We start from the raw sequence: 13,854 nt of genomic DNA, 5'->3' as shown, positions 1-13,854 counted from the left end.
CTCGTGTCTGGCACCGTGGTCAAGCTTGGCGCCATCCAGAGGTTCAGGGACCAGGCCAGGGAGAACGGGATCATATGTCACACGACCCAGCCCCCACCCTACTCGTCCATCACCATCGCCCACAACTACATCCAGGAACAGCTGCTTCAGATCACCCTCTCACCCCCAGCGTACGAGTCCCTCACCAACCAGGACCAAGGGGAAGATCACTCTCAGCAAGGTCACACACAAGAACCGCCACCACCCTACACAACTGTTGCCGTTCCTCAGCCATCCCCACCCCCTGCTGTCGTCTCTCAGTCCCCACCACCAGCTTATGTATAAACCACAAATGTAGACTGACCCCATTATGTATAAACCACTAATGTATAAACTACTAATGTATAAACCTCATATACTATCCCAAGTTAATGCATAAACCACAAAAATATACTATCCCCAGTTAATGCTGTATAAATGAACCACAAATGTAGACTGTCCCCAGCTAATGTATATACCACAATACAGTATGTCTTTCTCCTGTTTAATAAAATACCCTCACCAATTGAATGCCAATGCATGTAAATTCAACTTCCTTTTATGATTAAAAAAGTCAAACAAATTTCTATCTCCTTACTTTGTTTCAACAAAATGGTAATAAGAATGATAAGAAGTCATTTATTGATTTGATGCTCCAAAAATGAAAACAATACAACCAACATTGCATCAAAATCTTGTATTGGCATGATCAAACCATACACCTGTAGCAAGAATCTTTACAACTTTAATTGATGTTAGCTAACTCTATGTCACTCTTGTTACATGAGTACATACAATAGTTCAAATGTTATATTACAGATAAAAATAGGTCCTTACCAGAAGTTTAAAAACATCATTTGACTTGCAACAGTTATGATGGGAAACAGGATTTTAAAATGTATTTTTTATTTGTTTTGTTAAAAATGAGAAGTTCAGAGAAAGATTAAAAATGAATATTACATTGATATACACATCCTAGTTTGAGCCATTCAAAATGTATTTATGGACCTCCTACTGAAGCCTCACAAATCAGACAGGGTTAAATCTCATGGTAGAATCCGTGAGGAGGCATAGCATATACGGCGTTGGCTTTACGGACGTTCCATCGCAGGTTGAAGCGTGGCTTTTCTGTGGGAACCACGTATGAGTTGGGGACATACACCTTATGAAATACCTGCAGAAAAAGAAACATGCAAGTTAACAAAACTCTAAAAATTAAAAAAAATTTCATGAGGGGGAGTGTTTTGTACCCAGTTTAAATTTTTAACAAGATTAAAGCATACAACAGAATAAGGAAACAGCCATTTTAAGTATACTTGTATTATGTACAACCAACATCAAATAAGATTTTCATGTTCCCACATGTGTGTAAGTGCCTCTGATGAAGACCTACCTTGATATCTTCTCTCTTGAGCATCTTATTATGTACATCCTTCCGCACATGATGTCTAACATCTTCCCCTATGCCCTATAGCTATACAACATGTGTGTAAGTGCCTCTGATGAAGACCTACCTTGATATCTTCTCTCTTGAGCATCTTATTATGTACATCCTTCCGTACATGATGTCGGACATCTTCCCCTATAGCTGGCTGGGCCTTCCACAGCCGCTGGTACATTTGATGACGTTTGAAGGGGACAGTGCGCTTTAAGTTTCTTGTGTGAGGTGGCTGGCCCATTTTAATGACTGAAACAAATATTGAAAACCATATTGGTTGAACTTACATTTTGAACTTCTAAACTTCATGGCAATGTAAACAAGGTTCATGTATATCATGATTAAATGAATGCTTATTGCATATTAACAAAGAAATACTGACATTTTGCAAATTTGATAATGAAAAAAGGACATGTTTTAAGTGAACAAAACAGTGAATGCCACTCAAATCAAGTTGAGAAAATTTACCTGATGGATTTTTATTGACCCCATTGATGCGGTATGGAGGCTGAAAAAAAAAAAAAAGTTCTGAGAGTGATATAAATTTAAAAATATAAAACTAAAAAGTTTTGGCACTACAAGGTCTGTGAGTAGCACAAAAAAGTTCAACAGTTGCACAAAAGGTTTGACTGTTGTACAAGGTTTGACAGTAGCACAAAAAAGTTCAACAGTTGCACAAAAGGTTTGACTGTTGTACAAGGTTTGACAGTAGCACAAAAAAGTTCAACAGTTGCACAAAAGGTTTGACTGTTGTACAAGGTTTGACAGTAGCACAACAAGGTTTGACAGTGACACAAAAAAGTACAAAAGTAGCACAAAAGTTTTGACAATAGCACAAGGTTTGACAGTAGCACAAAAGGTTAGACAGTAGCACAAAAAAGTACAACAGTGGCACACAAGTTTTGACTGTTGTACTAACCTCAGTCATTGCTGACATGGATCTTGTTTTCCCACACTCACAGTCTCTCATGGCCAAGTTTTTGATTTTTTCATAAATTTCATAGATACCAGCTGTTCAAAATACAAAATTTCATAGATACCAGCTGTTCAAAATACAAACACAAAACAAAAAAACAACAACTTGAAACTTAGATATTATTTAGTAAATATACATTAAAAGGATACAAATCATAATAGTTCAGGATTAAATTAAAAGAAAAAAACCCAAAAAATTATGTTCTGTAGTTTTTCAAATCTATATTTCACCATATATTGAAAACCTTCTAAATAGTTCAGAAGGATCAAAATTGTTTTTACTTGTGGGTTGTTATTTGGCAGTAAAATTACATCACAGTTTAAAATTTTAACATACCAACATCACTGCCATTGAAGGATTCATCAACTACTCTATCTCCATTGGGTGCTTTTCTGGATAATGAAAAAACAATAAATTAGGTATATTCAACTTAAAGCCTATCTTACTAACACAATATTTCTGGATAACAGTGGGAAAAAATTAATTATGCATATTCAAACTTTTCTTGCAAAACACAATAAAAAAATTAATAAGGTCTATTCAAACACGATGCTTATGAGTAAAATTGTGGAAAAAAGTTAATTAGGTCTATTCAAACACGATGCTTATGAGTAAAATTGTGAAAAAAATTAATTAGGTCTATTCAAACACAATGTTTATGAGTAAAATTGTGAAAAAAATTAATTAGGTCTATTCAAACACAATGTTTGTGAGTAAAATTGCAAACAAAAAATTAATTAGCTCTATTCAAGCACAAAGTTTGTGAGTAAAATTGTACAGCACCTGCTAGTTTTTCTTTTGACACTCTTTGTTTCAGTATCAGCCTCATATTCTTTTTCTTCATCAGGTACACTGTTGTTTACATTGACTTGAGGATGATAGCTGCTGGAGCCCATGCCATAGGAAGGCATCTCGTACAAGCTGTAGGCGCCAGGAACACTTGACTTGGAGCTGCTGTAGTAGTCAGATCTAGATGAGGGGGCCGACTTGTCCCCTCCATAGCTCGTATATTCCTTCCTATCTCTGTAACTCTGGCAATAAAACAATAATTTCATTAATTATTACTTTACAGTTCTGGGAAAATAAGATTGTTATTGTGTATAAAAAATGTTAAAATCAGGCCGTGCTTTAAATGATTAAAAAAAATTACAACATTCATATTCAAATAAGTTTGATTCAGAATTTTCTACATAGATCCACACATCTGTACTATGTAGTTTAAAGATTTTTTAACCTTATATATTAGAAAATTCTTACTATTTAAAAATCACCCTTTTGTTAAAATACATTTTCTAAAACTTACTGTTCCTGGATAATGAATTGTCTGATTGTCAGTAAAATTCACTCTAGGTTCTGAAAAAGTAAAATTCTTGAAGTTACATTCAATTATTCATTTGAAGTTAAGCCAATACTTATGTAAATTAATAATTTGTGCATTGCCATAAAGCTATAATTAAAGGAGAAAAAAAAATATGAGTGGTCATAAACAACATAGTGTAGAAAGACGCAAACTTGAACTAGCATTAAAACTATGGTGAAAACATCAATTACCATAAGATGACTTTGGAAACTGACTTTCAAATTTGGACTCATCACTGCTGCTATTGAGAGAATTTGTCTTACTTCTCTCCACATGAATGAGCTTTAAGAGGTCTGAAAAATGAGTAATCAACAACAAACTTAAAAACATTTCTTCACAAAATAGTTTCAATAAAATTGTACCAGTTATTAGATTAGATGCAAGATCAAGATGTTAGTAATAAACTGAACAGTTTTACCCTGTCTCATGGGGTTGATTAGTGTAGCCTATGTAATGTTAGCATGAGAAACTGCTTTTTAAGACTACTGATGAGTTACAACTAAGAAATAACTTTTGCACCACACAGTTGTGGGTTAGCTAGTAATAGTCACTTTGTAGAGTCCTTAAATTAATCTTGAGCTACTTTTATTTTGAAAAAAGGGAGTAGATTACACAAATAAACCAACACTGTACATAAGATTATCACTAATGAGATGTCTCAGGAAAAATGAATTTCCTATTATATCAATAGACAACATTAAAGAAAATTTTCTGTATTTTGTTTGAAAGATATCGTACATTACAGGAAAAAAAAATTAAGTCATATACCTGATTAATACTTGTTGACCAAACTAGGATCCTGAAACAGGCTTATACCTTTACCTTGTGAAAAATGAAATACCTTTTTTGAATTCAGCTAGCTTCTCATCTGGAACATCTCTGTAACCCAGACGTGCTAATTCTTCACGAATTTCACTGTCTGTAAACTCCATTGGTCAGCTGAAATCAAAAGAGAAATATTTGGTTGTCATTAATGTTACATATTTTTGGCAGTATTAATCCACAGCTGTATTGCTAGTTAAAACAAAAATTTTTTGAAAATGTATCAATGAACAATTATTTTAGAAAATAAGTTAAAGCCATAATAAAAACAAACTCATGTAAGGCAAGTAATGATAAATTTGTAAAGAGGTTTATTGTACTCAAATAGGCCTAAGAAAAATAGTACCTATTACAAAAAGCTTAGGCCTACATTCTAGTCAGTTTTATAAAGGTAAACAGCTGTAAAACTGTCGGGCTGTAATAATCACATTCTAGAGCTAGGGCAGTAAGATGGATGTAAACAAACAAACCCGGAAGTTGTGGGCCAAATGGCTTAACCTAATATTAGTTTTTCTCACTAAATCTAGAATTTACGCAATTATCAATTTAAACATGACCACTGAATAACAGACATCCATATTTAATCCATTAGGCACTAACTTTGGAGTTTTTAGTTCTTTTTAAACTAAATTACTTAATTTAATATTTATTGTCAATCACTGCCATGCCCAACACATCTCTCCATGACAACTCTTCTAACCCTTGAAGGTAAAGAAAACCACAAATCAGGTTAGACTTTTTAAGTGGCCATGCACAAGAGTTCCTCACTAGTGATCTCAAATAGTGGTCACGTGTTTTTTTTTTCAAAAAAAATTTGGTTGTCATTTTTGTGGCTGGTCTTATAAAAAAAGGGTTGACGATATTTGATTTATTTTTTCATAGACTGATAAAACTAATAATGCTTTACTATGGAAATCAATTTTGTAATATGGAAATCGATATTTAAAAAGTTCTAGTATTTTTGATGAAACCAACTTTTAAATTTAGCCTTCATTCTCCAACGCAAATTTTAAAATGCTTTCCTGGCATATATAGCCCTGCCACCTATAGCTTGTTGTTATAACGTGAAAGTCCCGCCATTTTGCGCGTGGTAAACATTTTAAAAACTAATTAGTAGGAGGTCTCTGGAATTTGGCCGAAAAATCGTCGGAAGTCAAGCGTCCGGTCCGGACGCCATATTGTTGTTAGCAACCGACCACGCCTCCAAGTTAACTAGAAATACTACCTAATATTATATAGGCCCTAATTAATATAAAATTTATCTAATATTAGATACGAGCCGACCTGCGGCGTATCACACACCGCTATTTAGTTTGATTTTCTACTTTTCATTAATTCATAATTTGTGAATTTGACAGTACCAATGCTGTCACTGAAAATATTTGCTTTAAAACACTAAACCCTCCTTCCCCCCCCCCCCTGAAAGAATTTAAGCCTGTTACACTTACTTGAACTTATTACTTTAACTAAAGTTAATCATTAATAATTAGAGCCTAATACTTTAGCTTAGTTAAGACTTGAAATTCTAAATTATTTTTTAGATGTTAGAAATAAGAAAGTGGGTTTGATTCAATTTTGATAATTTTCATTCATCAATCTATCAAAACTAGATCTACTTAGATTCTATAACACAATCTTCTTAAATCGGTATATTAGTAGGCCCTATATTTCAATATGAATATAATATTTTCAACGGAGACTTTACATTCTTCAATCAATCGAACTCGGTTGAGTCAGCAACACATGAAATAAATCTGAAGAGGTAAAAGCAAGTTGTGGCATGTTATAACAGAAAACATCAGACTCACTAACAGTCGATGCTTTAAAAAATCTACCTACCAAGTATGATGTAAACCTGTTGGGATGACAAGTAATCAACTGCGACGGGGTAGCTTAAATGTCTTTAACCTACTATAAATCAAGTCAGTTTTAATTGACAGGAGATGCATAAGGCCAGTGAGGAGAGTTCAAATCAGAGGACCTACATTTCGGCCATGTATAAACAATTTAACGACAACTGAAATCTGATTGGCTAACATGGTATTTTAAAAATCTAGAACGCCTAAAGATAATTATTTATAGAAGCCAATATGTTGTACATTGTTCAAATGTTGGCGTTGCAGACTATACACACAGAAGTGTAGTTTTTTAAAATAAAAATCTATCCGAGTTTAAAGTTAATAATACATCTAAAAGTATTTATAATCATCTGTCTTTTGATTGTAATTTTAGGGATACAAAAAGGTTATAGTCTAGATTCTAAATTTTAATTCTCGGGAAAAGGTCACAGTTCAAATACAAATTTATTGATATGGGGAGTAATCAATAAATATAACATACACATAGTATACACTGTGTTAAATCACTGAAAATCCTTTCTACTAATATAATAAACTTACAAATTTAAAATAAGTTGTCTTTTTAATGATTCAATTAGTATTTACACTAACATTTGAAGCGACATCTTTTCTACAACGGATACCTCCCTAAAACATCAACATAATGTAATAATAGTGAACGCCCACTTGTCAGAGCGTCGATTGTTGTTAGGTTACGCAGTCCTGAATCTGCGGCGACTGCTGTTGTGACTTAGTGTTGTAGTAGGGTCTATAAACCGATCAACCAGGTGGAACAAAAGTGAATTTGCTAAAGGCAAGGTTAGTCCTTTTTAGAGCAAAAATTTGCAAAATATTTTTTTTAACATGTGGTTTATAAATAAATAATTATTGAAGCTTAAAAAAAAAACGTTCACACGCATCTAAAATCTAAAACAATCTACGACTGATCTTACTTCTCAAGGCCAGTCTGTAACTACTCTAGTGTCTCTAGTCTTCAGTCTTGTCTTTCTGTGGCGGACCTTACTTCTAGTCTTACTTAGTAGTCATGTTAATATTTTAAGTATTTCAGTAGGACGATAAGATTACAACACACAGTAAATAAATTTGCATTAATAGTAGGACGCAATTCTATAAAATAGTAGAGTTAAGTTAGTAGATCTATCCCCATAGGCCTACTAGTTGCAATATTATTATTGGTGAATTTAGCAGTACGATAATGTAACTATGATTTTTTTTTCGCTTAACATTTTTTACAGCATTAAAAGTAAGGGATAAGATCGATCCAATCGCCGATAATTGCTAGATTATAATTTAATGTGAGACATGTGTCATTTTGGGGTTAAAATCTTTAACCATATCGGCCATCTAATATGTATATGGACATACTTTGTTTACTATGCTTCAAGTAAAGTAGCACGGCGGTCCACGAGGCAGTAAAATTAGAGCTAAACAGTTTCGGTGAAACAGCATATACAGGGATATATCACACTATGTTCAGTCACCTTTACTTTCAATAACGCGAGTCAGGTACTCATCAGAGCTGGGTGGACTCAGGAATGTCCTGGAGTTCTGGATTCCGACTATATCACTCTCATGACTTCCGGGTTAGCAGTAGTGTGTTCTGCCTTTCGAACACACTGTTCCACAGTAGGCCCTATATCGATCCCGTAATCGATGCTATTTTTGTACGTAACTGCTGCAAATATTCTTAATGTTGCCAACTATGTTTAGGATGAAGTTTGTGGAATTTATTTCCATGCACATTATTTTTATCATGTTTTTTTTTGTGTGTGAAAAAAATCTCGAATAATTTAGCATAGAGAACGTTTATAAACGACGTCATACTATTACGAGGAAGGTGAAGGATTTGGACAATCCAAGTGACGAGGGGGAGGGGCGGTCAGAAAGTGTGACGATACATTTTTTCTTTTTAAAAAAGTAATGTTTTAAAGTTGAATTTTAGATTTTATTTCGCATCAAAAAGTTTTTTAAATTGTTAAAAAAAATGGACTGAGCTCAGCATGGAATTCAGTAGATTCAGACCAGAAATTTTTAGTACGCGTATATGTAACTAACTGATGTATGAAAGACGAATGAACATACGACCTGTTGGTCTGTCGGCGATTAAGTCGTCTGCCTTTATGTAATCGGTATTTTATACAGTCGACAGTTTCTGCGGAGTTGCTAACGATCAAGGTACAGTAGTCCAATAAACATCACGAAAGTAACAAAACAACAAACATCCCGAACCCACGACAAACTTATTTATACTTCCCTCCGTGAGCATCATCTTGCCCACTCGCACAACACACGGAACTAGTCAAGATAACTTTTCTCCGTAAAAAAAAAATTAAATAAAAATAAATATAATGTAGGGCAATTAACTTGTTTATTTTTGCAAGAAAATAAAGCTTTATAAATATTATTTTTATTCATGTGTATAGCTTATAGTAAATTTCATAAGATCACATCACGTTCCCAACACGTATTCCTGTTTTCATGCACGACTCAGCGTACAAGTACCGACCGACTGAAATTTGTGTTAAATTTAAGTTTGGACCTCCTCGTGGTCTCGCACCCTCCCCACCCCATAGTCCACACGCGTCCACAAAAGTCGACATTTTCTCAACCCCTTTCCCCCAGCGTATAGACATTAAAAAATGGACGATATATATATATACCATACACGACATGCCCCTGCCCGTTTTCCCAGTAAATAAACTTTAGCATAATGTGGTGATTGTGTGAAGCTCCTATTGGGATTTCCGTATGACATATCGATCACTGAAATCAATAATGGATGAATTTTTACAGAGAAATAAATAAAGTTCCCAAACATTGCTCCATCTTTATAATAACAGCGTGTTTGTGGTTTGTCGGTATGGATGGGATCAAATACTGCTTTTGTGTTCTTTTTGGCGCTTTTATAAAAATTGTAGCTTTTTGGGATTATCATCCTTTCCCTTTCATGCCCAACACATATGGGGCAGATAAAGTAGATTTCATCTGTTTAATGGACATCGGAATATGAAGGGATAGTGTGGTCAGCACTATGCCCAGCCGCCTTTGCTTTTCCTAACGAGAGGGGTACCCATCAGGGCTGGGTGGACTCAGGGACGTTCTACTGACTTGAACTCGAGACTCTCGGGTTAGCAACATAGCTCTCTACAGCTTTTGGGTTACTTGCAGAGAAAGAAATTGTTCTTAAAAATGTCAAAATTCTACACGTTGACTACAGATTTTTATCCCACAGCCCTGGGCGGCTGAGAAAAAAAAATCCATCCGAGCCACACTTGTGTGTGGGCCGATATTAATTCCTTAGCTTTAGAACTAATAGAGACAATATAAAATATGCGGCAGCCTCGTGGAAATGAGCTGGGTCTGGAGTGTAAAGCGGCGGCTACAAACTAGATGCTATCTTTATGCTGCCAAGCCATTTTAGGAAGAAAAACAGATGTTTTCATATTCTAAGTTGTTTTTGTGTGTGTTCAAAATACACTTTTAATAAACTTAAATGGTAGAATATGATATCGCATATCCGAACATCACGAGTTTGATTCTATTCGGCGCGGGATACCTAAGTTTACTCAGATGAGCGAGTGACAAGCATGAGTCTGAGGACCTAAGGCTTCTAGAGGTTACCTTTTATACCATGTACTACATGACTGAAAATGGCGATATGAGTAACGATATTTTTAAAGAATATGTAGCGGCATATAGGCAGCACTTTGAAGACTCACACGGTAGCTAAAAATTATGCCACAGCAGAGGCGTAGCGACCCTTCCCGGCGCCCGGGGACAAACTTTCAATTTGACACCCCCCTCAAACTTTCAATTTGCACCCCCCCCTCTCAAACTTTACTTTCAATCCCCCCCCCCCCCCCCCCCTCAAACTTTCAATTTGTTTTTCCAACCCATTTTGGCGCCCCCTAAGGTCGGCGCCCAGGGACATATGTACCCCCCGGCCCCTCCACCCTCGCTACGCCTCTGTGCCACAGGGCCATGTTGTCCTTGGTATGTTCCAAAACTATATCGGCTGTATCCCCTCCCCCTTTCTCCTTGAGTGATAACATACCATCTGCTAAACACCGGAAGCAAACGTTTTCATTAATTTAATTTACACGATTAGAGTTTAATTAGTCCTTACTTTTTTTGACGAAATTAATTTTTAAATGAGTTCACACGCTTTACACATAATTTCTTGAATGAAAACATTGCCCTTTTAGTAAAAGTAAAACATTTAGTCGTTTTCTACTAAATACTTTGAAAGTGTTGTGTTTGGATAAGGATCCCTACAGCCCAATCTACAGCCCCTTAAGAAAACAAAGACCATCTAGTGAGAACCATCGTCTGATAAAAAAAAAAACAACTGTAGAAGTGGATCAGGGCCGGAAATCGAATTTGGTGAACAAAAATCAATGTCAAATTAATTGGGAGTTTAGGCCATGTTTTCAATGTCAGGCCTACACAGTGATGGTTGTGTAAGTTGTCATCTAGATTCTACAATAGGAAAGTAGTGTAGCTTGACATCTAGATTCTACCATAGGAAAGTAGTGTAGCTTGACATCTAGATTCTACAATAGGAAAGTAGTGTAGCTTGACATATAGATTCTACAGTAGGAAAGTAGTGTAGCTTGACATCTAGATTCTACAATAGGAAAGTAGTGTAGCTTGACATCTAGATTCTACCATAGGAATGTAGTGTAAGTTGTCATCTAGATTCTACAATTGGAAAGTAGTGTAGCTTGACATCTAGATTCTACAATAGGAAAGTAGTGTAGCTTGACATCTAGATTCTACAATAGGAATGTAGTGTAGCTTGACATATAGATTCTACAATAGGAAAGTAGTGTAACTTGACATCTAGATTCTACAATAGGAAAGTAGTGTAGCTTGTCATCTATCTACAGTAGGAAAGTAGTATAACTTGTCATTTGAAATCTACAATAGGAAAGTAGTGTAACTTGTCATTTAGTATCTACCATAGAAAAGTAGTATAACTTGACTTCTATAAGTGTAGAGTACCACGTCTAGTTTCTGCAATAGAAAAGTAGTATAATATGTCATTTAGTTTCTACCATAGGAATGTAGTATAACTTTACTTTTACAAGTGTAGGGAAACACGTCTAGTTTCTACCATAGGAATGTAGTATAACTTTACTTCTACAAGTGTAGGGAAACACGTCTAGTTTCTACACGTCTAGTTTCTGCAATAGAAAAGTAGTATAACATGTCATTTAGTTTCTACCATAGGAATGTAGTATAACTTTACTTTTACAAGTGTAGGGAAACACGTCTAGTTTCTACCATAGGAATGTAGTATAACTTTACTTCTACAAGTGTAGGGAAACACGTCTAGTTTCTACACGTCTAGTTTCTGCAATAGAAAAGTAGTATAACATGTCATTTAGTTTCTACCATAGGAATGTAGTATAACTTTACTTTTACAAGTGTAGGGAAACACGTCTAGTTTCTACCATAGGAATGTAGTATAACTTTACTTCTACAAGTGTAGGGAAACACGTCTAGTTTCTACCATAGGAATGTAGAGTTACAGTTTGGCATCTAATTTCTACACGAGAAAGTAGGGCCACACATACATGTTTAGGCGAGTCGGAAGTGTCACACGCACACACACATTCACTCAAACACTCAAAACACACACACACACACACTTACACACACACACTCACGCCTTTCTCTCTCTCCTATATCTCCCAGAGCCGCTGAGCCAATCTACTTGATACTCTGAGAGCAGACACACGCAAGTTTTGTGTTGCAGCCTCTCGTATTGCCGAAACGGTGAGTCCCTAAATGTGTTAATTAGGGCGGTCCATACATGACGTCACGGACTTAAAAACCGAGGGGTGGGGAAGAGATTTAAAAAAAGAATCGGCCAAGTTTTTGGATTTTTAAAAATATAAAAGAAGAACAAATGTTAATTGTGATTTTAGTTGTAATTATTTAAATCTGTAATGACGGGCAAAGATAATAATTTACTGACTGCTGTCACTAGATAACCTTTGACCTCTTTTGTTTATTTTTAGACTTATTGTTCTCTCCTATAAAATCCTATATAACATTACTACTATTGGATATGATATTCTGAGGTGGAAGAAATTGTAAATTTCGATTACTAACAAATACGATTGTGCGTCCTAAAATAGACTAAAGCACACCATTTGAATGCATTGTTTCTTCCAGACTTTATTTCTCAGGGGGGGGGGGGGGCACTTAGAATTTTCGGGGGGGGGGGGGGGGGGGGCGGGCGGACACTATTAAAATTATATATTTTCTATAGAAACTCCATTTCGTTCGTAGGGGGAGGGGGGTAGACTCTTTTCCCCCGAAGAGATACCTGGAAGAAACACTGTTGGCATGCATTGCAAACTGCAAATAACGATATATTACCGAAGACCCTTTTGTCGGCAGCCAGTAAGTAATTTTAATAAACCGGGAGTGATCTCCCCTAAACTTTCTCGAATATTCTTATAGGGGATGGGAACTACATTTTAAATACTTAAAGTTTTTAAAATAGAATAAAAATCTCGTAGAAAAAAAATTGCACACCAGGTGAACGCCAAATGAAATGTGCATAATAGTGCGCAATATTATTAGTACTTTATAAATTTACATGCGTTTTTGAGAAATCGGAAATAACATAAATTAGTACTTCCGGTCAACGGAAATTATTCAAAATTTGACAGAAGGTATAGAATTAGATCTTTTACTTACATGTGAAATTTCATTTATCTATCTGAAATAGTACTCAAGTTATAGGCTTTTGAAAAATTCAAAGTAGAAAAAGTACCACTTCCGATTATCGGAAATCGCTCAAAAGTTGAACAGGATCTACGATTTTGATAAAATACTTATATATAAAATTTCATCAACCTAGCTGTAACGGTACTCAAGTTATCGTGTTTACACACAGACACACAGACAGACACACAGACATACGGACAAGATTACAAAACTATGTTTTTCCGTATCAGTGAGGTGTAAAAACGTCGAGATTTGTAAAAATCTCTATTTTTTTTTGCACGATTACAAGACTTTCTCTATACTTCGTATATACGAGAAAGTAAAAAAGGGGTGGGGGATATTATCGTGAATAATTTAGTCGGTACCGTTTTGTGTCATAGGCCGTTTTTACGGCGCGCCGTTTAGATACATTGATTTTATAATTTATATCCGGCTATATTACAGGCAACAAAACTGATCCCCACCTAAATGAGGTCAGTCCAGAAAATTTACTGTAAGTTACCGATATTGATTTTTCCTCGAACATATTTTAGAATGTTCATAGAGACATAATAGTCGGCGGTTTGAATATCCGCTAACTTCAACTTATTCCTAGAATTTCTTTCACCCAGAATGATTTTGTTGACAATGTTATTAT

The 13,854-nt window shown here is 35.3% G+C and overlaps 1 protein-coding gene across 1 annotated transcript; it reads right to left on the bottom strand.

Annotated features, from left to right (window-relative positions):
- Positions 1-641: 641 nt before the first annotated feature.
- On the bottom strand, positions 642-4,725 carry LOC131954883 (centriolar and ciliogenesis-associated protein HYSL1; the record flags this gene model as incomplete). Its single annotated transcript, XM_059318702.1, is given in 9 exon segments — positions 642-1,192; positions 1,533-1,705; positions 1,925-1,964; positions 2,376-2,467; positions 2,769-2,824; positions 3,216-3,463; positions 3,736-3,785; positions 3,984-4,085; positions 4,634-4,725. Coding segments are annotated over 9 exon segments (987 nt in total). The 3' UTR covers positions 642-1,057.
- Positions 4,726-13,854: the final 9,129 nt, after the last annotated feature.

The sequence above is a fragment of the Physella acuta genome, unplaced genomic scaffold, assembly GCF_028476545.2.
Source record: "Physella acuta isolate Inbredline_101_S28 unplaced genomic scaffold, ASM2847654v3 ptg001037l, whole genome shotgun sequence".
Classification (NCBI taxonomy): domain Eukaryota; kingdom Metazoa; phylum Mollusca; class Gastropoda; family Physidae; genus Physella; species Physella acuta.
The sequence above is the reverse complement of the archived record's forward strand: the minus strand, read 5'-3'. Positions and strand labels throughout refer to the sequence as shown.